The 26,842-nt window shown below is 52.7% G+C and overlaps 1 protein-coding gene and 1 non-coding gene across 9 annotated transcripts in view; one reads left to right on the top strand and one right to left on the bottom strand.

Annotated features, from left to right (window-relative positions):
- Positions 1-26,842, top strand: part of PIEZO1 (piezo type mechanosensitive ion channel component 1) — a 108,328-nt gene that overhangs the window by 35,990 nt on the left and 45,496 nt on the right. For 7 of the 8 annotated variants that reach the window (XM_053271201.1, XM_053271197.1, XM_053271195.1 and 4 more), the window contains exons 2-6: positions 8,764-8,859; positions 15,425-15,547; positions 21,111-21,153; positions 21,960-22,119; positions 26,469-26,640. In XM_053271201.1, the coding sequence (XP_053127176.1) occupies positions 21,149-21,153; positions 21,960-22,119; positions 26,469-26,640 (337 nt within the window). In that variant the 5' untranslated portion in view covers positions 8,764-8,859; positions 15,425-15,547; positions 21,111-21,148. Of the gene's footprint in view, positions 1-8,763; positions 8,860-15,424; positions 15,548-21,110; positions 21,154-21,959; positions 22,120-22,859; positions 23,070-26,468; positions 26,641-26,842 lie in introns of those variants that run through there. The other variant, XM_053271202.1, reaches the window with a different exon arrangement.
- On the bottom strand, positions 8,068-8,136 carry TRNAE-UUC (transfer RNA glutamic acid (anticodon UUC)). The gene has a single exon. It is a non-coding gene; the product is annotated as a tRNA-Glu (tRNA).

Genomic DNA, 26,842 nt, shown 5'->3' with positions numbered 1-26,842 from the left:
GCACTCTTTGCCCAGGCTTGTGTATGCAGACGGGAATCTGCTTGTGTTGCCTGCATGTCGCACTTCCGAGCAGCCCGGCTCGACATCGGAGAGCTGCCCAGGAAAGCTCCAGTGGGGCGGGCGGAGCTGTGGCCGATGGCCCTTGCCTGCTGCTGAGGGGACGAGGACACCACTGCCCTTCCTCGCTCCCAACTCTGCCGAGTTCAGGGCCAGCCGGATGGCTTTTGCTCCCAAGATCAAACTGTAATTTTGCCTAAAAATAAACCCCAACAAAGAGGAGAGTTGGTCTTGTGATTGCAGCAGAGGCCTGGCCGTGGGACCGGGTGCCAGCCGAGCTCTGGAGCCTGGGCAGCAAGCCTGTGTGTGGTCTGTGGACCTGGTTCTGATTTCTGAAGACGAGCAGCGCTGAAGGCTGGAAAGCGCTTGGCAACTGTGTCTGCTAGCAGGGTAGCCCTGCCTGCTGTTTACACATGAAAGGAGCTGGCTGCAGCTAGGGACTGCTCGGGGCTTAGACTTTGTGCTGCGGGCCCAGCTGTGGTTTTGGTTTCCCTCCCACATTCGTGACAGTGCCCCTGAGGAGGCCAATTTCAGAAGAGACTAAGTGCCCCTGAGCATGTACAGAGCACACTCCACTTCTCCCTACCACAAAGTTTCCATTTAACCGCTGCGATGAATCCCCTATACGCACGCTCTCTTTCTTTTTCTCGTTTGGTTGGATTGTAAGCCCCTTGGGAAAGAGTCCTACCTTTTCCGTTTCTGAAACTCTGTCCATTGTCCTTATGTGATGATGGCACAGAATCCCCTTAAGCGATGGAACCGCAGCTCCACACTAGAGCATCTGTTTTGCCTGCAGGTGATCCTAGGTTCAGTCCCTGGCAGCATCTCTAGGTAGGGCTGGGAAAGACCCCTGCTGAAACCTTGGAGAGCTGCTGCCGGTCAGTGTTGACAATGCGGAGCTGGCTGGACCAGGGGTCTGACTCTGAATAAGGCTGCTTGCTGTGTTCCTAAGTGACACCTTAACTGGGTGTGTGGGGAGGGTGGTGTGGCAGGTGTTCGCACCACTCCGAATCATCTGGGCCTCTGAGCCCCTTTCTGGCCCAGATCCCACTTGCCTGCCTGCTCCCACTTGGAACTCTGGGTGGCCACAATTAATTCTTGGGGCTAGACTATTGGCAGTGGCCCTCACCTTTTCCATTTAGCATTGACCCAGGGTTGGAAGGCAGCAAACGCCTGTCTTCCCTCTGGATATTGACACAGCATGACAGCTCCTTGGCTGGCTTATTGCTGAGGCGGGCTGTGTGTGCCCTCCTGGGCTTGTCTGAGTTCCCGACAGGCGTCGGCGTGATCAATAAGCAAATCAAGTGGTGTGGACAGAAGGCCGGGCTGCTGGAATCCTTAACCCCCCACTTCTCTGCCCTTCCAGTTTTGTTTTATTGCTTCTGCTGTTTGCCGAGGGAAGCTTCTGTGCGACTTACCTTGTGGCCAGCCATGTGCTGTAAGAGGCCCCAAATCACATACACTCCCAACATTTCGCAGGCTTCGTGGTGCCTTCGCGTTCATGCGTATGCATTTATGTGTGGCTGAAACTGGTTCGTTTGGGGATGCCAACTCTGTAGTTCCTCCTTCTTAAGTGTGACCTGGAATATCTCCTGTTCAAGCATGCCATGCAAAAATGGTGTTTGGGCCAAGCTTGTGCATCTCAGAGAGGACAGTCTTCGGGTTGTGGGAGTGTCTGATATGGGGTGTCCAAAAGCCTCTCTTGGAGGGGCTGGGATATTTAAGTAAGCTTCATTCCTTGCCTCAGGCACCAACGCGTTCCTTGTTGCGTTTATATGGACAGACAGTACTCTGCGGACAAGATGTATCCATTTTTCCCATTCAGAGGTTCCGTGTCTAGAGACCCCAGAAAATCGTGCAAAGTGGATTAATGGCATTTTATCCACAAGAGGCAAACACAGGGAAGAGGTACACCCATGACAGGAACAAGAATGCAGCAATCAGCCATCCCTGGTAAAGAGAGACAGTCGTAGTGTATTAAATTGCAGAATCTGTCATTCTAGTTTGCTTTTGGATAGCCCTTTCTGCCATCGCGGTTCCACAGAGAGGCTTGAAGGTGTGGCTGTTACCGATCCAAAATGCTGCCCCCCTCCCCCCAAAGCTCCAGAAACTTAAGCATTTCCAAACGTCATGAGTCATTCTCAAATCTCTCCAACTTGTCCAAACTTCTAAAATGTCCAGACCTGACAACGAAGCCTTTAGGAGTGGCAGCTTTGCTGTCTTAAAACCATCAAGAGGGAGCTTCTTCAGCCTGGACCAAGAAGCGCAGTCTGTCTTGTGGAAAACGGCATCCCGTTTTCAGGACCAGCACCCTCTGGCTTGTTTCTCCCCAGCGCAGTCAGTTGCCTTCTGCTTTGCATCCAGTTATGTGGCTTGCACCTGACATTTGCCTCCAGTTCGGTTAAGGCTCACGTTTTGCAAATGAGCTGAGGAGGAGGCTTCTGCTCTCAGCTGGGCCCGGAGTGCAGGGAGGAGATCAAGGGCTCTGGGGGTTTCCCTGCCTCTGGCCTGCTTGCTCCCAGGTGGAGAGGAAGGTGTTTCTAAGAGCTCTTTTGGAGCTGCCTGGCATTTCAAGCAGGCCTTTTGGGGGGCATGCACCTTCTGGGCCGGGATGGGTGGGCTGTGGAGGAGGGAGGGGTGAGGAGGGCAGGTTCCCGTGCCCTCCTGCCCCTGCCAAAGTAGACCAGCACACACTTTGGGCAGACGTGCCCGGAGAAGAACATGGCCAGTTAGCGCGGGGACTCCACTGCCCCCTCCCCCCTCCCTTTCTCCTCGCCGGTCCATTGTAGCAAGAGTTGGGTCCTCTGCTGTTGGGCTTCACCTGCCAGCATCCCTGGCCACAATGGAGGTGAGTGAGGCTGGGACCTTCCCGACTTGTAGCTCTTGCTCCTAACCCTCCCCCCCCGTGCCATCTTTGAAGACTGATTTGGGTGGAACGGGGCCCAAGGCCCATCCCTCCATATGCTAGCCAAGTGGCCAGAAGCAAGAGAGCTGGCCTTGTGCCTGATCCAGCCGGGGTGGGGTGGGGTGCATGAATGGTGGGAACAAAGGTGGTGACCGTCCCAGTGGGCTCTTTCTCACTCCTTTGCTTGTGGGGAGTGTCCCTCAGGTCTGGAGAGCCTGTGCTGCTCTTATCTAGGAGGCCAGGAGTCTGTGGGGCGGGAAGTGGGTTGGGTGAGAGATGGGAGGGGACTGGAGGCCCTTGCGCAACTGAGCCATTTCCTGGAAACTTGCAAAAGTTTTTCTGCCGCACCTTTTGAGCAGAGCCTGCAGCAGCCGCTTTGCCTTGCGTTTCTGGATTGATTTTTGAGAAACAGACACACAGCAGTTTGCTCGCTTTTTCTGGTAAAAAGAGGTGCTTCTGGCAGCCGGCCAGCAGGGAGGGAGCAAAGAGACTGGCCGACCCCAAGCTGCCTTTTATTTCAGTGCATTTAGACTGCACAATCTTAACGGCCCTGGAGCCAGTTGGGGGGGGAGTGGTCAGGAGAGGGGGTGGAATTCTGACATATTCTCCTTTTAAGTTGCTGCTGTTTGTTTTTTAAGTGGTTGCATTAATGGAAATTGGGCTGAGGGGAGGGAAAAGCCTGGCTCTGCAGTTTGCAGTGAGACAGCCAAGAGTCCTTGCTAACAGCCCCTGGAGAGGGCAGAGCTTATGCTAGGTCATGTCCTCATTTCTCTCCTTTTGAGAGGTTTGGATATAATGGGACACCTGCTGTAGTTTGCATCCAGCGCTTGCTGGTGATCACGCTTGGCCGCTGGCATGCTTGGGTGACTTCCAGATTAGACTACTGCAAGGTGCCCTTTGTGGGGCTGCTCTTTGGAGACTGTCTGGAAAATTCACATGCTGCAGAATGCAGTGGCCCACCAGCTGAAGAGGTGCCGGCCACTATTCACATAGAGCTGTAATCTTAAAGCATCTGCGCTGGCTACCAGGTTGCTTCCAGACACTGGATCTTCTCTTTAAATTTCTAAATGCTTCAAATCTGATAATCTCAGGGAACACCTCCTGCCACAAGTTTCCCCCTCCAGCACCTACAATCTCCTGATAAGGCTTTGCTCCAAATTCCACCTTCTGGCGGGCCTTTTCGGTGGCAGCCCCAAAGTGGTGGAACTTCCTCTCAAAGGAATCTTGAGCTGCTCTCCCCGCCCCCCCCCCCCCCCGCCCTGCACCGGTCTCTCAAAAGTATGTGAAACCATTCCTGTTTCAGCTGCTTTTGGGAAATGAAAGGCCGGTTATTGTTATGCCCTGTCTGGCATTATTTTTGCTGGTTTTGCTGGTGTGCAGTTTTGTTGTGGGTTTTTATGTTGTAATGTAAACCATGATGGTTTGTATATATTGATGAACAGGGGAGTCAACATGATTTGGTTGAAAAACTCAACTCAACTCAACTCGGGAGAATTGATCACAGAGCCCAGTCCAGGGGGTGTGGCCGGTGGGGGGCGTGGCCCGTGGAGGGGAGGCTGGGACTCAGTAGGCAGGGGGGTCTCTTCTCCCCCTGCCTTGGGAGGGGCCCTCCTCCCCTCAGGCTCATTGCGTCTCCTTCCTGCTCTGAGGAGTGATCTACCTGCCTTTGCCTCTGTTCACTTCCATGTTTTTGGTGGGTTTGCTAAGCAGGTGTCGGAAGGCTGAAATGTCGAGCCTGTGCAGAGCACAACCCAAACAGCTCTGCTCTCCCACAGGTTGTAAACCCGTTTGTGACCTTCTCCCTGAGCTCAGCGCTAGACTTTTTCTTGCAGCCCTTGGATCTTAAGGCAGAGGTGTGGGGGGGGGTTGTCTCTGTTGCTCCTGAGGGCAGGATTAGAACTTCTTTGCAAGTGCAAAGAAGCCGTTTCAGGCTACACACCCGGAGGGATTTCCTGACCGTGAGACAGTGGCAGGCTCCCCTTTGCTGGAGGTTTTCCAGCTCAGGCTGGATGGCCAGTTGTGGAGGATTTCTGAAGCAGATTTCTACACTGAGCAAGAGGGCTGGACTAGATGACCTCCCAGGCGCCTTCCTTCTATGGTTTTATGTACATATTCTGGACCGGATTGCCACTTTTATGTGCAGTTTCCTGTCTTAAGTAGCATGGGGAAATGGGCACTGTGGACGTCACCAAACCCACGGATGCAAGGCAGGTCCTGGCAATCAGGGACGTGTCCGGACAGCGACATCCCTGCTGTTGTGCGCTCTGCTAAAAGTGTGAGAAACTGGCCAAGTTGCAGGCACCTTGAAAGCACAGAGGCTTCTTTGGGGTGCACCCCTGTCTGCAGCGTGGGTGGGCAGGGACCCAGCAGAAGGGTGTGGCACTGCCAGTACTCAGAGCCCACTCGGGGATGGGTGTGATTGGGGTGCTTGCCCATCCGCCTCCAAACCGCTCCCTTCCCGCTGGGTTGAGTAAGATGCTACTCCCTGTTTGTTAACATTCGCATTTCTTATCTTGAAAAGGGAAATCCATTTTCACCAGCGGAGGGAGCATTTTTGGCCTCGGTGAGAGTTTTGGTTTCCCCCTGCTATATTTAAATAACACAAACAAGAACTATCCAGCGCGACCAGGGTGTGTTAGCTGGCGTTTGTCGCCCTCTTTCATGGCTTGAATTCATGTGGTGTGTATTGATTGATTGCCGTCTCTCCCACCTGTCTTCCATCAAGTGACCATGCTGGCTTTCCGCACAAGGGACCCAGGCTGTTTCGCTTCGGATCGTAACCCTGAGATCTGATCATTGGTGTCTCCTTAATGGCAAAAAGTATTCTGCCTCCTATTAGGTCCTACAGCAGTTTGGCTTGATGACGATTATTGAAGACTCTGGCCCCTATTCACACATTAAGGCTGTTCTCACAAGCAGGCGAGGGCAGCCCAGTATGGGTTAGGCTGCTCGTGTGGAGCGCCAGGATCGCTCCCAATCCCGGCAGTCCTGCACAGCCTAACCCTGCTTTTTGCCCCGGCTCTTAGCCGAGGTTAAGGGTGTGACTGCACCCTTAACCCTGCCACTGGGATCGTGTGTTTGCTTGGGCTCTTTGCCGCCTGAGCAGACATAGAGACAGGTGCCTAGAGCTCCCATCTGGTAGGGGAATCCCTCAAGGCACTGTGCTCGGTGTGTGGTGCATTGTGGGATTCCTGGAGGCCGAGATATGTTGTCCTGGGTTCAGCATGTTATGTTGAGCAAAGTATGCTTCCTATCCGTACCCTGTGTTTGAGAGGTGTTTGAGGCCCAGATTTGTTTTTAACATGAGTGCAGGTACTGTCATTCGCACACAAACGTGTACCTGCATACAGATATCAGTACATTCGTATGACATAATGTGTGAATAGGGCCCATCTCTCGTATCCCTCATTCACAAGCCAGCTATCGGGAAGTGCCGTTCGAATCCCTGTCTGCTCTTGAGCGATTACCTTGTTAATAGCTTGGTTTACCCTGCAGAGTTTTCCCAGTCAGATTCCCTTCTTCTGTCTCGTGCTTCTGATGAAGTATCTCCTTTGTGATGAAAGCCATTGGTGCCCTAGGACAGAGAGAAGTTTCTCTCTCTCTTGCATGCTGCCAGAACTCAGGTCAGCCAGTGAAACTAATTGGGATTGATTTGAGTCAGACAAAATAAAACCTTGCCTTTTCACAAACACATAATTAACTTGTCTGCTCCAGGAAGTGCTGCCAGCCACTGGGTGGAACAAATTTATGGAGGAAGAGAGGTCTATCACAGGCTATCAGGCGTGATTTCTGTGTGGAGCCTCCATGTTCAGGGGAGTCTACCTTTGAATAATTGTTTCTGGGTGGAGGGCTGTTGCCTTCCTCTCTGGTTTGTGAGTTTCCTGGAGGCATCTGACCACTTTGGAGAGAGGAGGCTGGAGTGGATGTGCTTTGGGTCTGATCCAACATGGCTCTTCTTACATTCTTGGTTCACTATGTTTGTCTGTTGCAGCAAAGACCAAAAAAATAGATTTTAGTATAAGCTTTTCATGGACATCTAGAGCCCATCATCAAATGAAAAATGAAAAAAAAAGACTAGTCTTTCAGGTTCCACAAGACTCTGTAGCATTTTTGCATTGTGTTTCTCTTGAGGCACACTGGCCAATTCAGAGAGTGCCTTGACCCTAGATAGCTCCCGTCTCTGTGGGTTTGGCTTTTGCTCAGGTTTCATAACCCTCTTTCTTTCCCCTCGGAGCCGTCCAGAGGGAAACATCTGTGCGTTGTGTTCTTTGCCAGCCTGCTGGGTGGTTAGGGATGCTTGATCGATGTCTGACCCAGCAGGAAAATGACAGCTTGTTTGGGAAGGTTGGCAGGCCACAGCTTTGCCCATGTGCTTTCTCCTTGAGCTCCTGCTGAGATGGGTGGAAAAACACGAAGGAGAAGGGAACCTGGAAAAATCCGAGCAGAAGTTGGTGCTGCTTCAGGAATCTCTCGTTCTCGTCCCCCAACTGATGCTCATCATGGCTCATACTCTGGGTCCCTTCATCCCAGATCAGAGTCCATTTCCTATGGCTGCTGCTGGTGTTTCCCTTATGCTTCGTTTTTAAATCATGAACCCCCTTGGGGACAGAAAGCCATCTCCTCATTCCTCCTGCTACGTAGACCGTGTTGAGAACTTTGGCTGTTGAAAAAGGATGTTTAAATACACTGGAGCAGAGGGGTGCCCATCCCAACCCGTCAAAAACATGGAATTCGTCATCTTGCTCCTTACAAGACCATAGAAAGCTGCCTTAGGAGAGCCCTTAAAACCAATCTGTTTGGCCCGGCCTCCCAGGGTTTTTAAACTGTTTTTAATGTTATAATCGTTAATGCTTTTAAACTGTTTTTAAAAATGCTTTGTGTTGATTGTCTTTTAAATGAGTGACGCGGGTTTTGTGCTTGCTACTGTGCACTGCCCAGAGCCGTTTGGATGGGGTGGTATATAAAGGTGATAAATAAATCAATTATGCCGAGACAGATCACTGGTCCATCTAGCTCAATAATATCTACACTGGCAGTAATATCTGACTGGCAGGCGGGCGCTCTCCAGGGTTTCAGGATCAGGGGTTTCCCCCGGCCCTACCTGGAGGTGCTGCCAGGGATCGAACCTGGGCCGCCTGCATGAAAAGCAGAGGCTCTTCCGCTGAGCTACAGCCACATTCTCACTCATCGTCCTGTGAATGAGGGTGGCAGTGGCTGGCCTGGCCATTCCTAGCAGTTTCTCCGATCAGGGCTTAAAGAGACGTTACTTTTAACACGTTTCAAACTTCTAAATAGCAGGTGCAAGGAGGCCTTGTGCATCTCGGAGCCCAGCCCCGGCAGGGGCAAAGGGTTAAAACTCCCTCTCCCCACACTGGATCTGGAGTGGGGCCTTCTTAAGCTAGAAAAGTGATAAAACGGGTCAAAGCATGTGTTAAATTCCAGTTGCGGGGGAGTCCCAGCAGGAGAGAGGGCACGCCCTCCCCTCTTGCCTGTGGGGCTTCCAGCGGCATCTGGTGGGCCACTGTGGGAAACAGGATGCTGGACTAGATGGGCCTTCTTGGGCCTGATCCAGCAGGGCTGTTCTGATGTTCTTATGTCTACCGTGACCCTGGTTGAGCTGGGATTTGAACCCATGTCTTCCTCCCAATTCTGCCTGGCTCCGTGTATTTTTAACACTCTTCTGCAAACAGGAATACTTCCCGCATATGGTCCCCCGGCCCTGCCGCAGCCGCAGGCGTGAGTGTGTCTGGATCCTACCCAGCCCGTGCTCATCCCCTCTCTTTTCTCTCTCCCTCCTGCAGCCTGCCTGTTCCGGTTCAACGGCCTCTCACTAGTGTATCTTCTCTTCCTCCTCCTCTTGCCGTGGTTCCTGGGGCCCACTGAATACACCATCCGAGGTAAGGCGCCGGTGCTCTTCCCGCTCCATTTGCGTTCTGCCCTCCTGAACTTTGCCGTGCGAATATTTGCAGGTTCTTGCCTGCCTGCCTGCATGGGTTGGCGGAGAAATCGCTCTGCGTTGGTGCCTGGGTCTGCCTGGCTACCCACTTCATCCCACAAGGTCCCTGGAACATTGGTCCGTCTGCTCTGGCCGGCAGTGTTTCTCCAGGGCCTCTTTCTCAGCAGCACCTGTTCTCTGGGGTCCTTTTAAACGGAGAGGCTGCCGGGGATTGAACCTGGGACCGTCGGCATGCAGAGTAGGCGCTCTGCCACTGGGTTATGATCCCCCACCGTTATACCACACGGCGCCAGTTTAAACCCATGCACAGAGTCACCCAGCTAGACAGGAGGGAACTTACACACAGCTGTGTGACCTTGAATCTCTTGGCGAAGTGTTTCCGGTAAGTGGTCTGTCTGGGATCCTAACAGCCGTTGTCCCCGGATGCTGTGGAGGGACGTGTAGGAGAAGCCACAGGCCCTTTGGGGCAGGGGGAGGAGGCTACACGACTCCCCCCACCCCTGCCGCCTCCTCCCCACTTCCTGCTCTCTTTCTGTCTGCTTCCCAAAGTGCTTCCTCTCCCCACGTTTACGGTTGCCCCCTTGCGTGGGCTGGCGCTGGCTTCCTTCCTGGCGGACTCACCCCAAGGGGCTCCAAGCACCGACCCCCCCCCCGTCCTCTCTCAGCCACTCCCTGGTCGTCCTTTGTAATGCATGCCAGGGCCGGCTCCTGTTTCTGACGGGAGCTGTAATAACTCTTTCCTGTTTGTGGAAGGATGGGAGCGTTTTGCCCTGCCCAGTGGTGGCTTTGCTCCAGGGAGGAATTGTCCACCCAGCTGGAAGGTTCAGCCTGGAAGGCAGGAATGCTCCTGAGCGACAGCAAAAGCAGGCAGGAGACCTGCCCCAGCAAGAGCTGCTGCAAAAGCAGGCTTTCCCAGGCTCTGTATGGGATCCCTTTGAGCATAAAGGTCCGCTCTCCTTCTCTTTCTCGCCTCTGTTTTCATTCTAGGGTGCCTTTTTAATTTTTTTCTCCTTTTAAAATAAAGGGGGAAACCAAGCCCAAACAAACAAATTATATATATTTAAAAGCACCCTTGCAAAACATGTGGAAAACGGGGCTTGATCACCTTTTTGTGGCAAGTGAGATCACAAAGGCACAGCAGGGCTGCTCAACTTCGCTTGTGGCAGTGAGTTCCATAGATTTATGGAAACTGTGTACAGCAGAAGCCCTTCCTTTTGTCTATCCTGACTCTTCTGACAATCAGTTTGATGGGATGGCCCCAGAGTCTAGTGTTTGAGAGAGAGGAAGATCCATCTTTCGCTCTGCACTTTTTCTGCGCCATGCATAATTTTGCAAACCTCCGTCATGTCTCCTCTTCGTTGCCTTTCCTCCTAAACTAAAAAGCCCCAGATGTGCATGCATTTTCTCATCCATAACCTTAGGGGCTACGAAACCTTCCTTTAATAAAAGTGAAGATTCTCGGGAAGCCAAATCTTGCCTCTAGTGTGGCTGTTTCCGCACTTCTGCAGCACTGCAGGTCGTCTGCGGCTTTGAGAGGGGAGCTCAGGTGAACCGCGCTAATTCCACGCTGCAGGGGGCAGCACTGCCCCACATGGCATCCCGCCCTGCCTGGCTGTTCCCTGCCGCGCCCTCTGTTCTCGCTTCTGCAGCACGCTCAGGTCAGGAGGTGGAAGAGACAGCCGCAGCATCCCTCCCGTCTGGTTTGGGTCGGATGCAACCCGCCCACGTTATCGTCCCCGAATCACGACTTCTTCTTGCACTGTTCTTGCCTGCAGCAGGCCCAGACTTGGAGGGAAGGAGCATGCCGGGCTGAGAAGGCAGCAAACGTGCTGCCCTTCAGCCGGGCGACCGAATGTTCCTATTCGCTGATTCTCTTCCCCACCCCAGCCCTGAAGCACGGTGTTACTGAGGGGGGCCCACGCTGGCCGGAACAGGACCAGCACGCCCAGGCTGTGGGCAGGCTCAAAAGATTCGAGTTGGAGAAAAACATCCAAAGAGCCCGTCTCAATCAGGCCAAGGGCCCATCTAATCCAGCATCCTGCATCCCACAGGGGCCAACCCAAGGCTTCTGGGAAGCTCTCAGTGGGGCACAGGCAAATAACCCCTCCCTCCTGTTGACCCAACTCCTCATAGAAGGTTGATCTGTGGTTGTTAACCATGATAGCTAAATAGAACTCCCATGGCCAGGAGTAGTATACCTCCAAATACCAGTTACTGGGGGGATAAAAAGAGGAATCGTCCTACTTGTGGGCTACATAGGAAGCTGACTTATAGGTCAGATCATTTGTCCCTCTAGCTCAGTATTGTCTACAATGACTGGCAGCGTCTTCTCCAGAGTTTCAGGCAAGAGTTGCTGCCAGCCTTAGCAGGAGATGCCAAGGAGTGAACTTGTGACCTTCTCTGTGCAAGCAGGCCGGTGCTCTTCCACTAAGCTATAGCCCCATCCTCTAAGGCCGGGGCAGGCAACTTTGGCTCAACTACAACTCCCATGACCCCCAATTTCTGACTGGCGATGATGGGAGTTGTAGTTCAGCAGCAGCTGCAGAGCCAAGGTGGCCTATCCCTGCCCATGTGGGGTCGCCCTTCCACATGCAAACCAAGATGGACCCTGCTTAGCAAAGGGGGGACCACGGCCACGCTGCCCGCTCTCCTCCCGGCTCTTCTGTATACCCCATACTGGGCTTTGCAAATAAGTTCTCGGAAGCCCAAAGAAAACCCAGACTTGCCTCTCTGCCCCGATGCGATGCTTGCCTTAAAGCATCCCTGCCTGGTCGCCTGGAAGCAGTCTTACTCCCCAGAGGTGACCAGCTGCTTACCTGCCGGCCCTTTTGACAGATGGGAGCGAACTAAGGCTGAAAGTTCCCGGCTTTGTGTGACTGGTTTGCAGCGGAGCAGACATTTGCCTGCCAGCCCCAGGCCTCCTCCAGCCTGCCGGGCGGGCGTCCTCCATTTGGGCTGCCTGCCGTGCTGTGCCCCCTTTGGCCTAAAGGCTTCTCTCCGCCCAGGCCGGTCTATTTAGGAATCAGTGTGGGGTGTGGGTGGCGCTGAAGAGGGCACCTTCTTGTCTCCTTCCTCCCTGTGGCCTCCCCTCTCCCCCGGTCCAGGCGGGTCTGCCTCGCTCTGGCCTTGTCTCCATCCCCGGCGGGCGTGAGGCTGGCAGTTCTAAATTAGAACCCAGCCTTGCTATTCATAGCTGCTGGGCTGGACCCTCGGAGGAGACCGGGATGCAGACCTGGCGGGGCGTGTGTGTGTGGTGTCCGAGGAGGAGGGAAAGTTCCTGAAATGCAATCAGGAAACCACCTCTCTCTCCTTCTCCCCCAACTCCAGGACTGCAGTGCTGAAAAGGAAATACTGCAAGGGGGTAGGGATAAAAAGAGAGCTGGAGGACAACCACAAGTGGGTGGGGAAGAGACCGCAGGATGTGCTGAGGCTGCCGCAGAGGGAAGGGGGTGCAGCTCCGAGCACGGAGAGCAGGGGCTTGGCCGGCAGAAGGTCTCCGGGTCAAGCCCCAGGCACCGCCAGATTCCTGCCCGAATCCCCCGAGAGCGGCTGCCAGTCCATGCAGACAATACTGAGCTGGATAGACCAGAGGCCGGACTCCGCAGAAGGCAGCTTCAGAGACACCTCTGTCCCGTCTGTCCATGAACAAGGCTGGACGTATTCTGCTTTGGGGGAATTGTTTGCCGGAAGAATTACGAACGGGACCTCACTTTTCAGAAGTGATCCTTTGGGCAGGGTTTAAGCCCCGTGTGGTGTGGTTTTGAATATCTTATGTTGGTGTAGGGTGCTGTTTTGTGGGCTTTCTTGCTGCTTGTGCCCTTAGCCCCTATGTCGAGAGGGTAAGAAGTCTGGAGCATCTGCCGTTCAGTGCTGGAGGGTGTGCTTTGCTTGCAGAAGTCCCTCCAGTTAAAGGGTCACAGTAGCCGGGCAGGGAGGGGAGTCCACTCTGAGCCGGAGACCGCGGAGAGCTGCTGCTGGTCAGAGTAGACAGCGCTGAGCGAGATGGAGAGAGACTTTGTGAGGGTGGCCCATAACTCAGTGGCCGAGCGCCTGCTCTGCATCCAGAAGGCCCCAGGGTCAGTCCCTGGCAGCATCTGGCGGGAGAGAAAGGCTGCTGGCAGTCAGAGTAGGTAATATTGGACTAGGGAGCCCAGTAGGCAGACTCGGGGATGAGGCAGCTTCATAGGGAGAGGGACCCCACCCCTTAGGAGATGGTGCCATAGCTCAGTGGAAGAGCATCTGCTTGCTTGCATGCCGAAGGTTCCCTGGCAGCAGCATCTCCGAGATAGGGCTGGGAGAGACTCCTGCCTGCAACCTTGGAAAAGCTGCTGCCAGTCTGTGAAGACAATACTGAGCGAGGTAAGCCAATGGACTGACTCAGTATGAAGCAGCTTCCCGTGTCCCTAAGCATGCATTTCATCACATAAGAAGGTTGGAGACTCCCAGGGGGAGACCAGGAGGAGCCTTTCGTCCCAGGGTGGGGTCTCTCAGCGCCCAGCCCCTTCCCCCCACCTCCCCCGCCCCACCCACCCCCACCAGTCCCAGGTTGGCTTCTTGTCTCTGCACCAGCAAACGGATCCATAACTGGAACCACCTCTAATGGCTCTACCCTTTTAAATATTTCATGGGTTTTCATGCCATCCGAGCCTCCCTCCTCTCCCGGAGAGCTAAAAAGCAAACTTACGGTAAAAAACGGAGTGAGAATTTTTGGAAGGGCTGCTTCCCCCCTCCCTTCTCTTGGGCCCTCCAGGGACACTCCACGGCTGAAGGAGAGTTTGATCTCTGCTTCTGCACACACACACACACACACCGGTCTGGAGAGGAAAATGTGAGCTTCCCTCTCCCCACCTCCTCGCACGTTCCGGCAGCGTCCCTGGATTTATGAGGCATATGTGAGCACAGGGGGCTTAGCAGCATCTGGTGGAAGGTCTGACAGGGGCTGTTCCGTGCCACAGACGGGGATGGAATTTTTTCCAGCCGTGGGCTGCAAGGGGAGCATCCAGCAAACAAGAGGGTTCCCCCCGCCAGGACCTGGAGACGGCAAGGAGCTGTATCCGGGCATGAGGGCCCTTGGTCGTTTGCAGTGCTGAAGGGGGGGGGCACTCCTGGGTGTTTAATTTGCTAATTCATCTAGGCCGGGCCTTGGCTGTTCAGTGCCACCAGACACGTGTTGCGGCCTGGGAAGTGTCCTGACGGCACCCCTGTCCCTGCACTCCCGGGCAGGCAGCAAAAAATGAGAGGTTTTTAGAGAACGTGGGATGCTGCCAGGCCAGGGTTGGTGGCCTGTATCCAGCTAGGTGTGTCACGAGATCTGCAGACCTGGCAGAGGCCATTGGGAGAGAGTAAAATAGAAACGCCTGGCCATTTTTGGGGGTGGGGGGATAACAGGAGGGGAGGGCCATGGATGTCCGGAGAGGGGGCAGTTCCCCCCCACCGGATTGAGCCAGTTCCCATTGAATTCAGTGGGGCAGACTCCCGGGGGGTGGAGGTGATAATGGATTGCTGGCTTGGCCCCCACCCGGGAAGAAGTCCTGCAGCTGCTCCTGGGGAGGACACAACGGTGCAAGTTCTGCTGTATGCAATCTCCGCCTGCCCCTGCACCCCACCTCCCCAGTTAAAGTTCTGAAGCTAGAATTCTGTGCATGCATGAAACATAGGACAGGAGATCATGTCCTAATGGCTGGGTCACAGGCAGGCATTCCAGAGGTGCAGTCCTCCTCATTGTAGGGGCTGCATGAAGCTGCACCTGCTGAACAGCTTCCCACTTTGGGCAGTGAAAACAACCCAAAAAAACCCCCTGCCTGCTCAGACCAAAGGGGCATTGGTTCCAGCATCTGGTTTCCTTTGGTGGCCAGCCAGATGCCTCCGGGAGGCCCGCAAACAGAAGATAAAGGCAACACCCCTCCTGTGCTGTTGCTCTCTGGCCAGTGATATACTGCCTCTGAATATGGAGGTTCTGTATAGCCACTGACAGGCTTCTCCCTGGATTTGTACAGCTTTGTGTCCTTGGCTGAATGAAAAGGGTCACAGGGTTGGTGGTCTTAGAGCTGCAACCGCTCTGAGGTTACGAGTGAACCACAAATTGGGAAGTCCCAGGGTTCAGATTTTGCTTCTGCCACAAACTCACTGGGTGGTGTTAGCAACAGCCTCTCACCTATAACTGCACTGTCTGCAATCCAGGGATACTGACCGGTCTTACGGGGCAAAGAGGCCCCTTTTTATATGGTGGTTCTCTTTATTGAGCAGGGGGAGAGTAACTGGCCCTGTCCACCCCAAGCACAGCATCCCTCCAGTGACTGTTGCTGGTGTCTATCTTATGTTTCTTTTTAGATTGTGAGCCCTTTGAGGACCGGGAGACATCTTATTTATTTATTGTTTCTCTATGTAAACCGTTTTGGAACCTTTTGTTGAAAAGCAGTATATAAATATTTGTTGCTGTTGTTGTTGCAAGAGCCACATTCTAAGTGTGTTTGTGCATGCCTTAAATTTTTTGCTTTGACTTGCAGGTCATACAGGACACCTCCTCCGAGCCCTCTTGGCAACCAGCATCCTTTTCCTCCTAGCCCAGTTGGTCTTCCAAATATGCCTGCACACTGTGCCTCGCTTGGACCTGCTGTTGGGGCAAAATTGTGAGTATCCATCCACTTCTGAAAGCGACCCTGCTTTCTGTTAAGGGCTTGGTATGATGTGAAATACTGGGGAAAGAAAGACCCAGGAATAGCTTCAGTGAGAGTTGGCAACCCGAATTCTCCTCTGCAGCCCCCTTCCAGGTAATTTTAAAAGGGAGTTTCCCCCCAACTGTGTGCCGAAACTGAAGCCTGGTGTGTGTGTGTGTGTGTGTGTGTGTGTGTGTGTGTGTGTGTGTGTGTGTGTGAAATGGCCTGGGGAGAGGTTATTTGCAAGGGGGATTTGCAAATACAGGGAGCCCCCGCCCTCCACCAGCCTGCTAGCTGACCCCTCCCTCAAGCACTTCACACATCCCTGTCAGGGCAAAGTGTTTACTGCTGTGCCTCGAAGGAAGGAGTGTCTCCTCTCCCCTCTCTAGAAAAATGCCACCCTGCTGCCCAAGGGCAGAGGCTGGGATTGGTGGTGACACTTTGGTTTGCAAAACTATTTACAAGCAGTTGTAAAAGCATGACCCAGGAAGGCTGGGGCTGACCCAAGCACAGCTGGAATGTGGGACCAGCGACCTTGTTTGTCTTGACATCTTTCCCTGCCAGCAGCCTGCAGATTCTGCTGGGTGGGTGTCTGGCAAGCCTCTCCCTCTCTCTCTCTCTGCACAATGGAATTGGAGGCAGCAGAGAACATTCCTCGTGTGGAAAACCGGCCTCTCCGCTTTCTCCTCTCTCTTCTTTCCCCTCCGGATGGAACATCTCTGCCTGTCAGAACCTCATCTGTCACTTCTGCTGCTCAGGAAATGGAGCTTCTGTCCCAGCAGAAAGTTTTGAAGTTCCTTGGTTTTTATTTCATGGCCATGGTTGGAATAACCCCGTCTTGGAAACTCAAGCACTTTAAGGCCCAGCAGTGCCACGAGATGCTGGGTTTTCCCCTCTTCGTTTCTCCAGCATTTTTTTTAACTCACTGATGGTCTTTCGCCTTTATTTGGTTGTTCAACAGAGGCTCTGTTCAGGTTACACGGGACAGGGCTGTAGTTCAGTGGTAGAGCATTTGCTTTGCATACAGAAGGTCCCAGGTTGTTGTTGTTGTTAAAAAATATGTATACCCCTCCCCTCCATAGGAATATAGGAAGCTGCCATATACTGAGTCAGATCCTTGGTCCATCTTGCCCAGTATTGTCTTCACAGGCTGGCAGCGGCTTCTTCAAGGTTGCAGGCAGGAGTCTCTCTCAGCCCTATCTTGGAGATGCTGCCAGCGAGGGAACTTGGAACCTTCTGCTCTTCCCTGAGCAGCTCCCAGAGCTCTTCCCAGAGCAGCTAAAGGGAATCTCTTCCAGTGCTCACACTTCTAGTTTCCCTTTCATATGCAACCAGGGTGGACCCTGCTTAGCTAAGAGGACAAGTCATGCTTGCTGCCACAAGACCAGCTCTCCTTTCCAGTACACTACTGCTTGGAGCAGCTCACAACAATAAAATAGATACATTGTAAAATAAAAGTAATACAATTGACCAAAATAAGCGAATGAGTTAAAAATCCAGGCTGAAACCACCATCAAAATTAAATTATTTCAAAAGCTAAAAATGAAGAATTATAAAAACTAAAGAACCTACCAGATAGAACCAAAGATGGAATGTTTAAAAGCCTCTTTAAAAAGATGTTTTAAGTTGGTTTTTTTAAACACTGAGGGAGGGAGCATGGCAAAGCTCTTCAGGGAGGGCGTTCCAAAGCTGAGGGGCCACCACCGAAAAGGCCCTGTCTCTAGGTTCAGTCCCTGGCAGCATCTCCAGGTAGGTCTGGGAGAGACTCCAGCCTGAAACCTTGGAGAGCCACTGCCAGTCAGGGTAGACAATACTGAGCTAGATGGACCAAGGGTCTGACTCGGCAGAAGGCAGCTTCCTCCTATGTTCCTATCTCCAGGTAGGACTGGGAGACAACCTTCTCTGCTTTAAACTCTCAAGAGTTTCTGCTTGAGTAGCAGCTGGACTGCAGACTCTTCAGTACAGAGAAAGCAGTACTGAAGGAGAACAACAACAACCAAGGGTCTGCCTCAGGATAAGCAGCTCCCTGTGTGCAGATCCCCAGTCTGACACACACACACCGGCAACCCCACCAGGGTCTTCCTGTCTGTGTTTATCTTTTTTGATAGTGGACCCTGACTGAATGAGGCTGAGGCTGATTTTGCCTCATGCCTCCTCTTGTGCCTCTCTAGGGGGAAATTAACCATTTGCATTTGACTCAGGTGCTTTGCACACCTGAATTTTAGTGACCCTCTGGATTTTCAGCTTGCATCCAGCCAGGGTCCAACTTTCAGCCTTTGGTACCTGTCTAGTCCCTCTTCCAGGTCACAGAGCAGCTACTGGAGGGGCTGTGTTTGGATAACTCTCTGAGGTTTCAGAAAATAGCCATTTCCTTGGCATATATGCAGTGCTTTTGTGTGTTTGTCACTTTTCATCCAATAACCCTATAACGTAAATAGGTAATCTGATCTGCATTTTGGAAGGCTGAGAATTAGCATTATGGCTTGCTTCCCTGAGCTATCTGTAACTGCCTTAGACAAATTCATGGACAGGGCTATCTGCGGCTACTAGTCTTGAGGACTATGTGGCACCTCCAGGCTCAGAGGCAGGGTGCCTCTGGATACCAGGTGCAGGGGGGCATGCCTTCATCTCATGGCTGTGGGCTTCCCAGAGGCGTCTGGTGGGCCACTGTGGAAAACAGGATGCTGGGCTAGAGAGGCCCGATCCCACAGGGCTGCCCTTATGCCATGTGTCCGGGGCGTAGCGTAGCTTGGCTAGACAGCATATTCTGGTTGGAGGGCAGGGTCTAGTTGATGGCTGGTCCTGCCTTGCAAACAGAGGTTCAACTAGATGGCCTCTGGGTGCATCCCAGTGCTGTGTGTGCTGCTTGATGCTTCTGAGCAGGAGCCTTTGGAGAGAGGAAGGATTGCTTCTGAGTCCAGTAAACACTGCTTAATCCTCATGGCCCTTCAGGACAGCTGCCTCTCAGCTTTTATCACCCTGGGCTCCGCTTGCGAGCGCTGGCACCTGTTCCTCCTGGATTCCCCAGGACCGATAAGGAGAAGAGATTGGCTGGCTCCCCCACAAATAGCATGGTGGGAGAACCCATGCTGTGTTGGTTGCCTTTCAGGTCCTGGAATTGGAGAAATGTGGGGGGGGGGCACTCTCTTTGCCCTGAGAGAGAGAGAGAGAGAGAGAGAGAGAGTTGGAATTTGCAAGTTGCAACCCTGTGCATGATTTCAAGGAAGAGAGTCAAGGAGGTTTCATGAGTAGCAAATCTTCTGAGCGTCTGCAAAGCCCCTGTGCTTTCAAGTGAATCCCAAGAGGGCTTCACATGTGCTTTAAACAAAGGCAAAAGCAGGGATGACCAGGAACCCAGCTGCTGTGCCAAATACCAAAGGTTTGTGTTTCTGCAGTGTTACTGAAGCCACTTAAAAGGCGCAACTGTGAAACCGTGAGGCGGGTGTCTGCTTTACTCTTGTCAGACATGTTTGCGGGAAGTTCAGGAAGCTAGTCAAATGAAAGTGCACAGACTATAAAATCATGCCTGGTGTGCAGAAAGTGGATAGAGAGAAATCTTTCTCCCTCTCACATAGCACTAGAACCAGGGGTCATCCCATGAAACTGATTGCCGGGAAATTTAGGACCAACAGAAGGAAATACTTTTTCACACAATGAGTAATCAACTTGTGGAACTCTCTGCCACAAGATGTGGTGACAGCCAGCAACCTGGATGGCTTTAAGAGCGGTTTGGATAACTTCATGGAGGAGAGGTCTATCAATGGCTACTAGTCGGAGGGCTATAAGCCACCTCCAGCCAATTGCAAGGGAGCAACAGCAGGAGAGAGGGCATGCCCTCAGCTCTTGCCTGTGGGCTTCCCAGCAGCACCTAGTGGGCCACTGTGTGAAACAGGACGCTGGACTAGATGGGCTTCCTTGGGCCTGACCCAGCAGGGCTGTTATGTTCTTAAACAAGGTCTTCCCCTTCTTAAATGACTTTTGCAGACAGGAAAGTGGATTCCCCCCAGTCCTGTTCCATTCTTGCCTTCGACATCCCTTGGGTTCCATTCCAGCAGGAATTCCGGATTTCAGAATCTTGGAACAGATGCAGCCTTAATTAGGGGGATGGGAGAGAATGAAGAAATATGGGGGAGGGGGGGAATTAAAAAGCTATTCCCAGTTTTTGAAAGGATATTTCTAAGACTTGTTCTATTTCACTACTCTGTAATTGCACAATAAAAGAAAAAGTGCTGAGGCGCTTTTTAATTTGAGGTTTAATTTGAGGTTGTCATACAGGGTATGGCAGAACCTCAAAATCCTAACCAGAATGAAACAGAGGCAGATCGCATGAGCATCCCTAGCCTTCGGATGGATAGCTGCAATAAAGAAATAAAGTTGCCCTGGGATTTACAAGAGTCCCACTGGCATCCAGATTACATCTTTGTTTAAATTCCTCCCACATTTGGTCCAGTCAGACTGTTTTGTACCAGTTAATATCATCCTTAAACATTTCTCCGTTATCAGTTGCTCTAAGAAAAGCGACCTTTTTGATTTGAAGGAGGCATTTCACAAAATTCTTTCATTAAACCTCTCTGTTTATATGATTAAAGCTTTGAGATGGTTGTTCAGGGTGTGGATGGAGGGAGGAAGTTTGGAAAATTACAAAAAAGAGCAGTTAGAATTATCAGGGGGAGTGGAGCGCTTTCCCTAGAAGAAAGACTAATGTTGTTGGAGGCTTTTTCGTTTTTACAAAAGGCAGCAATGCTTCTGAACTCTGAATCATCCAGTGCAGCTGCCTGGCAGACAATTCAGGACAGACAAAAGAAGACTCTTCTTCACACAGCACCAGTGCTCCCTGTAAGAGGGAATCCCAGGTGTGGTTGACTACAGCTCCCAGAATCCTTGGCTGCAGTGGGCTTTGGCTGAGGATGCTGGGAGTTGTAGTCAAAAACATCTGGAATTTTTTGTGAGAGCACTATACAGCACCATTTAATTTAGGGAATTTGCTGTCAACAAGAAGTAGTGATGACTGCTAACCTAGATAGCTTTAAAGGGGGATTAGTAAATCCACAGGTGATAAATCTATCGACAGTTTTTAGGCATGATGCCTCTATGGATGGAACTTGTATGTTCAGGGGCAAAATGCCTTTGAACAGCGATTGCTGGAGGGCAAACAGTGGAGAAGAGCTATTGCCATCAAGGTGCTCTTGTGGGCGTCTTGGGGTTCTTTTTTCCCAGCCTCAGAAGATCAGGGGTTTTCTGATCTTGTCATGATATCGTTGATGCCTTTTCGGTTTTCGCTTCGATTTGCCTCCGAAACAGCAAAAGAAATGAGTGGCTGAAATCGTATCGGGGTTGTCATCTTGGGATGAGTAAGAAAGATAGAAGCGATGCAGAAATTGCAAAATAGCTGAATAAATAATTCCTTCCTAAGCGCCTTCTCGCAGTGTGCAAAGAGGGTCCTCCATTATTTGCATCATAACTAACCCTCACCTGTGCTTAATTGCACAAAGGTCGTATCTAATTATCTCTTTCTGTTGTTCTTTTCCCCTTGCAGGCAGTACATGGGAGACGCTGGCCCAGCACATTGGGGTCATGAGGTAAGGATCTGGGGCCAGTGGGATGACGGGTAGGGAGTGGCGGATTTCAGTGTGAAACCGAAGCTGTTTCTTGACGTGTCCAAGAAGTTGAGGAAGAGGATTGGGTATCCTGGTCTAGCCTTTAAAATATATTCATTACATTTAATTATATGAAGACAGTTTTATTGATCATGCTTTCAAACAGGTGTGTGTTGCTCCTGTTGTGTTCTGTTGTTCGTATGAGCTTTGTAAGCTGCCCTGGGATTTCTCCTGATGGTGCGGGATACAAACCTTTTACACAAATAAATGTTTTGATCCCGCCTTCCTTCTGTGGAGCTCAAAGTGTGGCATACACAGCTCTACCGCCTCCTTATCCTCACAACAACCTTGTGAGGTGGGTTGCACTGAGAGAGTGGCAGGTCCCAGGTCACGCTGTGAGCGTCATGGCCGAGCAAGGCTTTGAACCTCGATCCTCGTCTGCCTCTCGGAGGTCCCCACAATGTTGGGCTACAACTTGTGATGAGCGTTGTAGTCCCACAACATCTGGGGACCCAAGGTGGAGAACCCCTGCACTACAGAGTATGGGCTCTCAAGCAGCGCCCCCTGTAAGAGGGGTTCCCAGATGTTGTTGACTGCAACTCCCATCAGCCCCAGCCAAAGGCCTTTGCATTTGGGGGTGCTGGGAGTTGTAGTCCACAACAGTGGGGAATTCCTCTTACAGGGAACATTGCTGTCAAGCAATTTCTCCTTAAACTCCTGGTGCATGTGAGACTTCCTTAGCCTCGTTGCATTTCTCTCCTTATCCCCCGCTCCCCGCAAACCTCCAGGCTAGACTTGAACGACATCCCCAACACTGTGCGCTTGGTCGCCCCGGACCTCGGGATCCTGCTGGTCTCGGCCATCTGCCTCGGCGTTTGCAGCCGCCTGAAGCCCGCAAAGCAGCCGACAGACTGGAGCCCGCCAGAAGCCTCCCCACCCCACACACTGGTGAGAGAAGCGAAGAGCGCCGGGAGAGGTCCCCTCCAGGCTGACCATCCCTGCTGTGCTTGCCCCGGCTTTCCTTCCCCTTTGCATCGACGCTTTGCCCTCCCATCCGCTTCCCCTTTCTCCGCTCTGGGGCCCAGTGGTGGTTTTCCTTTCCGCCCACCCATCTGTGTTGAGCGATGCCAGGGAAGTGGGGACAGCGCCTGCGTATTTGCAGCATGCGTGCAGAACCTCCATGTTCAGAAGCAGTCTACTGCCCAATACTTTGTGTTGTGGGGATAACAGTAAAGGAGGGCTGTTGCTTCCGTGCCCGGGTTTTGGGCTTCCTGGAGGCATCCGATTGCCCTCTGTATGAAGCAGGATGCTGGAGCAGGGCAGGGCTCCCTAACCTTGGGTTCTGAGATGTTGCAGGACTACAACTCCCATCACCCCCTGCCATTGTGGCAGGGGGTGATGGGAGTTGTGGTCCTGCAACATCTGGGCCCCAGAGTTGAGAGCCCCCAGACTAGAAGGGCCTTAGGACGGATCCAGCAAGGCTCCCCTCCCCTCCTCCTTGCTGGAGAGGCCAGCGTCCTCCTTGCCGGTTGCCAGGATCCTGGGCTCTTCCCCCTCCTCTCTCTCTCTCCCGGCTGGGGGTGGGAAAGAGGGCGGGTTTTCCTGGCACCTCCAGCTGTTGACTCATCCGCATCCCAGCATCCGCCAGGGGCAGGTCTCCCACATCTGTCCGAGTGAGCAGGCCGGTCCCACGTTGCCATGGAGACGCCCTAACAAACACCCGAGGCCTAACAGAGGCCACATTATGCAGGGCCCAGTGGTGGCGGCCGGTGGGAGACCAGCCGAGGACAATTCGGGCCCTGCAAGCCGCCACCTGCTCGCTGGCAAGGAATGCCGCTTGACGTGTGCTCACTGCACACTTCGCCTGCCCAGTTTCCACTCGAGGCAGACGAGACGAGGTTTGGGCATGCTGAGTGTAGAGATCAGAGACCTACAAATAGCCCTGTTCTCGTCACATAACGGAGCTACTTCTTGTGCGTTCAGTCGAAGGCGTGTGTGTGTGTGTGTGTGTGAAAGAGGGAGAGTGGGTCTTGTGGCAGCAAGCATGAATTGTCCCCTTTGCTAAGCAGGGTCCACCCTGGTATGCGTTGCATGGGAGACTATGTGTGTGGACACTGTAAGATATTCCCCTGAGGGGATGGGGCTGCTCTGGGAAGAGCACCTGCCTACTTGCATGCAGAAGGTTCCAAGTTCCCTCCCTGGCGGTGTCTCCAAATAGGGCTGAGAGAGACTCCTGCCTGCAACCTTGGAGAAGCTGCTGCCAGTCTGGGTAGACAATCCTGAGCTAGCTGGACCAAGGGTCTGACTCAGTACATGGCAGCTTCCTATGTTCTTCCTTCCAAATGGCCATGGAATGCATTGACTTTCCGAATAGCCAATGGCCATTTGGAAATTCCATGCATTCCTATGGCCCTTTGGAAGGAACTAGAGCTTTTCAGTGGGCCTAGTCGAGCGCATCTGCACGCTTGCATGCAGAAGGTTCCAAATTAGGGCTGGGAGGTGTTCCTGCCTGCAGCCTTGGACAAGCTGCTGCCAGTCTCTGTAGACAATACTGGGTTAGATGGACCAGGGGTCTGACTCAGTAGAAGGCAGCTTCCTGTGTTCCTGTGTTTGTCCATCTGTACACACTGGGGGCATAAGAACAGCCCTGCTGGATCAGGCCCAAGGCCCATCTAGTCCAGCATCCTGTTTCACACAATGGCCCACCAGATGCCACTGGAAGCCACAGGCAAGAGTTGAGGGGGTGCCCTCCCTCCTGCTGTTACTCCCCTGCAACTGGTACTCAGAGGCATCCTGCCTTTGAGGCTGGAGGTGGCCCACAGCCCTCCGACTAGTAGCCGTTGATAGACCTGTCCTCCATGAAGTTATCCAAACCCTTCTTAAAGCAAGCTGCTTTTTAAAGCAAGCTGCAGGTGCCTAGCTACACACACAGAGAAGACTCTTCTCTGCCACTGAGAACCCTTTAGTTGCCGCATTCTAGGCATGAGGGAGAGAATCTCCCTATTCAGACATACATTGTCCATTCGTACAGATGTCTGTACACATGTACATGTGTTTGTGTGAATGTCTGCACATGCCTTCATTTTAAAAGCGCGCCTCAGAACAGGCCCCCTCAGTACACTTCCCTCCATGTGGAAGAAGAGTACTAAAGGTGTGTTGAATATAATGTGTGAATAACTTTACCCGTGTACAGATCTATGCATGTGTATGCTGTGCACAGATGGTATGTTGCTTGAACGTAACGTGTGGATAAGGCAATCCTTGTACACACGGATGCACCATGCAGACATTCAGTTCAGTAGGCATAGGATGTGGGCGGATGTGATCCTCTCCCTTCCTCCTGTTTATATTCACCCTGAGTATATCTTGAGAACAAGACTAATGAGCGGCAGAGATTGAATGAAAGGGAAGCGCTTTAGAGAGACCCTGTTTTGCATGCAAAAGGTCCCAGGTTCAATCCCTGGCTGCATCTCCAGATAGTCCTAGGAAGGACTCTTGTCTGGAACCATGCTACCGGTCAGAGTAGGCAATTCTGACCCAGATGGGCCAGTGGTCTGCGCCCGGCAGTTTTTGCATCCCAAGGCTAGGGCCCATCTCTCCCTGGCTCCCTCTTGCCTTGGGGCTCAGCGGTCCCAGGATGGAATGGGTTCCCCCCCCCCCCTTTCCCTTCTCTTGTGATCTCTGTGCTCAAGCTGGAAACTTTGAGGTCAGAGCGTTTTGTGCCCAGCCCTTTCCACTGCATCCTCGGGGGGCTTCTCTGCTGTGAGCATTTCGGCACGGTTGCTCTGGGCTGGACTTGGAGCGTGGGGCCTGACCAGCTGGGCAAGGAGGCGGAGACCAATACCTTTGCTGTCAAAGCCGCGTTTGCCTGGAAAATCGCTCAGGCCCGGCAGCCAAGAAAAACAGGCCTTTGCGGAGTGCGCTTTCTCAAGTACTAATGAGATAAACAAGGATCAAGGCAGGCGGCCGTGACTGGGGAAGGGCCCTTCAGCTCTCCCAGCAAAGAGCTCTGATTGCTGGGCATCTCTCGGGCGCCTCTTGGATTGCCAAAGCCAACCCTGGTAATGGCTGGGAAGAACAGCCTCAGTGGTCTGATAGTTGGACGCGTGAAACTGGAAGGAGCCTTCAGGAAGGGTTCTGGTCTATTCCAGACTGTTCCCACACAATCACAAGGATGCAAGCTAAAAAGTGAATCTGGATGAATGAGCCCGGCGGAAATTATTTTGACAGTGCAGAATTTCAGGGCAATCCTGGTCAAACCGCTTCGGTTAAGCAGCATTTAACCAGGTTTCAGTCCTAGTTATCCATCCAGTGGCAAACCAGATGCCTTTGGGAAAGCCACCAGCGGGGCAGGAGGTCAGCAGCCCTTCTCTGTAGTTGCCTCCCCAGCAGCTGGTGTTCTCAGGTAGACTGCCCCTGCACAAGGAGGTTCCATTTAGCCCTTGAGACTAATGGCGTCTCATTGGCTTGTTCTCCAGCCGTTGACGATCCCACTGCCTCTTCAGCCGGGTCCTGGTGGGCACCTGGGTAGTGCATTGCCCTTTATTGCAGCAGGAGAGGAGAGATCCGCTTTGCCCTGTTCTTGTTCTCAGGAGAGCGTAACTGATCCCTGCGGGCAGGTCTGGTTTCCTTGGCCTCGCTGAACTGGGCGGAGATGCAGTGGGGGTGGTGTCTAATTCCCAAACCTTCGCTCCTCTTGGGCTCCTTTCCACATCCACCTCTCAGTGCTCGGCTGATCCTGGTCCCTCCTCTTCTCTCTCTCTCCCACTGCCTTGTAACCTTTCAAGACAGAACATTTCTGTTTTTCTCAGATACCCCAGTTTTGCATGAGGTTCCTCTCTCTCTGTTTTTGTCCTCCTTTGCCCCTCACAGATCCCTGGAAACGTGACGGAGAGCTAGGATGATATTTTGACACTTATCCCCTTGGTTTATTTTAATTTCCAAATAATGAAGTATTATTGTGTCTACTATTATCGTGGCAAGAGGAGAGCTGGTCTTGTGGCAGCAAACATGACTTGTCCCCTTAGCTAAGCAGGGGGCCCCCTGGTTGCATTTGAATGGGAGACTAGAAGTGTGAGCACTCAGATATTCCCCTCTGCAGGGGATGGAGCTGCTCTGGGAAGAGCATCTAGGTTCCAAGTTCCCTCCCTGGCAGCCTCTCCAAGGTAGGGCTGAGAGAGACTCCTGCTGCCTGCAACCTGGGAGAAGCCACTGCCAGTCTGTGAAGACAAGACTGAGCTAGGTGGACCAAGGATCTGACTCAGTATATGGCAGCTTCCTATGTTCCTTTCCTTCAGGAAGAAGCTGCTGTGGATGACGATCCGTCAAGGCCGCCAAGAGATGTCGATGCGGCGGCTGAGGCCTCCCCCAGACGACGGGCGCGGCTGGCTGCCCGGCTCCAGGAGAAGGTGCACTGGCTCCTGATGGCAGCTGGCAAAGTCCTGGCCATCGTACTGCTGGCGCTGGCAGGTAGGTGCCAAGGGAGGAGGGCGTTGAGCAAGCAGCACAGGTCTTCAGAGGGACCTCCCAGTTCTGCCTCTCCACTCACCTGAGCTCCCTTTGAGCTGGGAGAGTGGAATTCTGCCCGGCCAGAGTTCCTCCATGGACCGAGGGGCATCACGGAATCCATTGCATCCCTCTGAACTGATTTGCGCTTTGGATTAATAGTGGG

Source organism: Hemicordylus capensis, chromosome 9, assembly GCF_027244095.1.
Source record: "Hemicordylus capensis ecotype Gifberg chromosome 9, rHemCap1.1.pri, whole genome shotgun sequence".
NCBI lineage: Eukaryota > Metazoa > Chordata > Lepidosauria > Squamata > Cordylidae > Hemicordylus > Hemicordylus capensis.
This window is presented reverse-complemented; position numbering and strand designations above follow the sequence as displayed.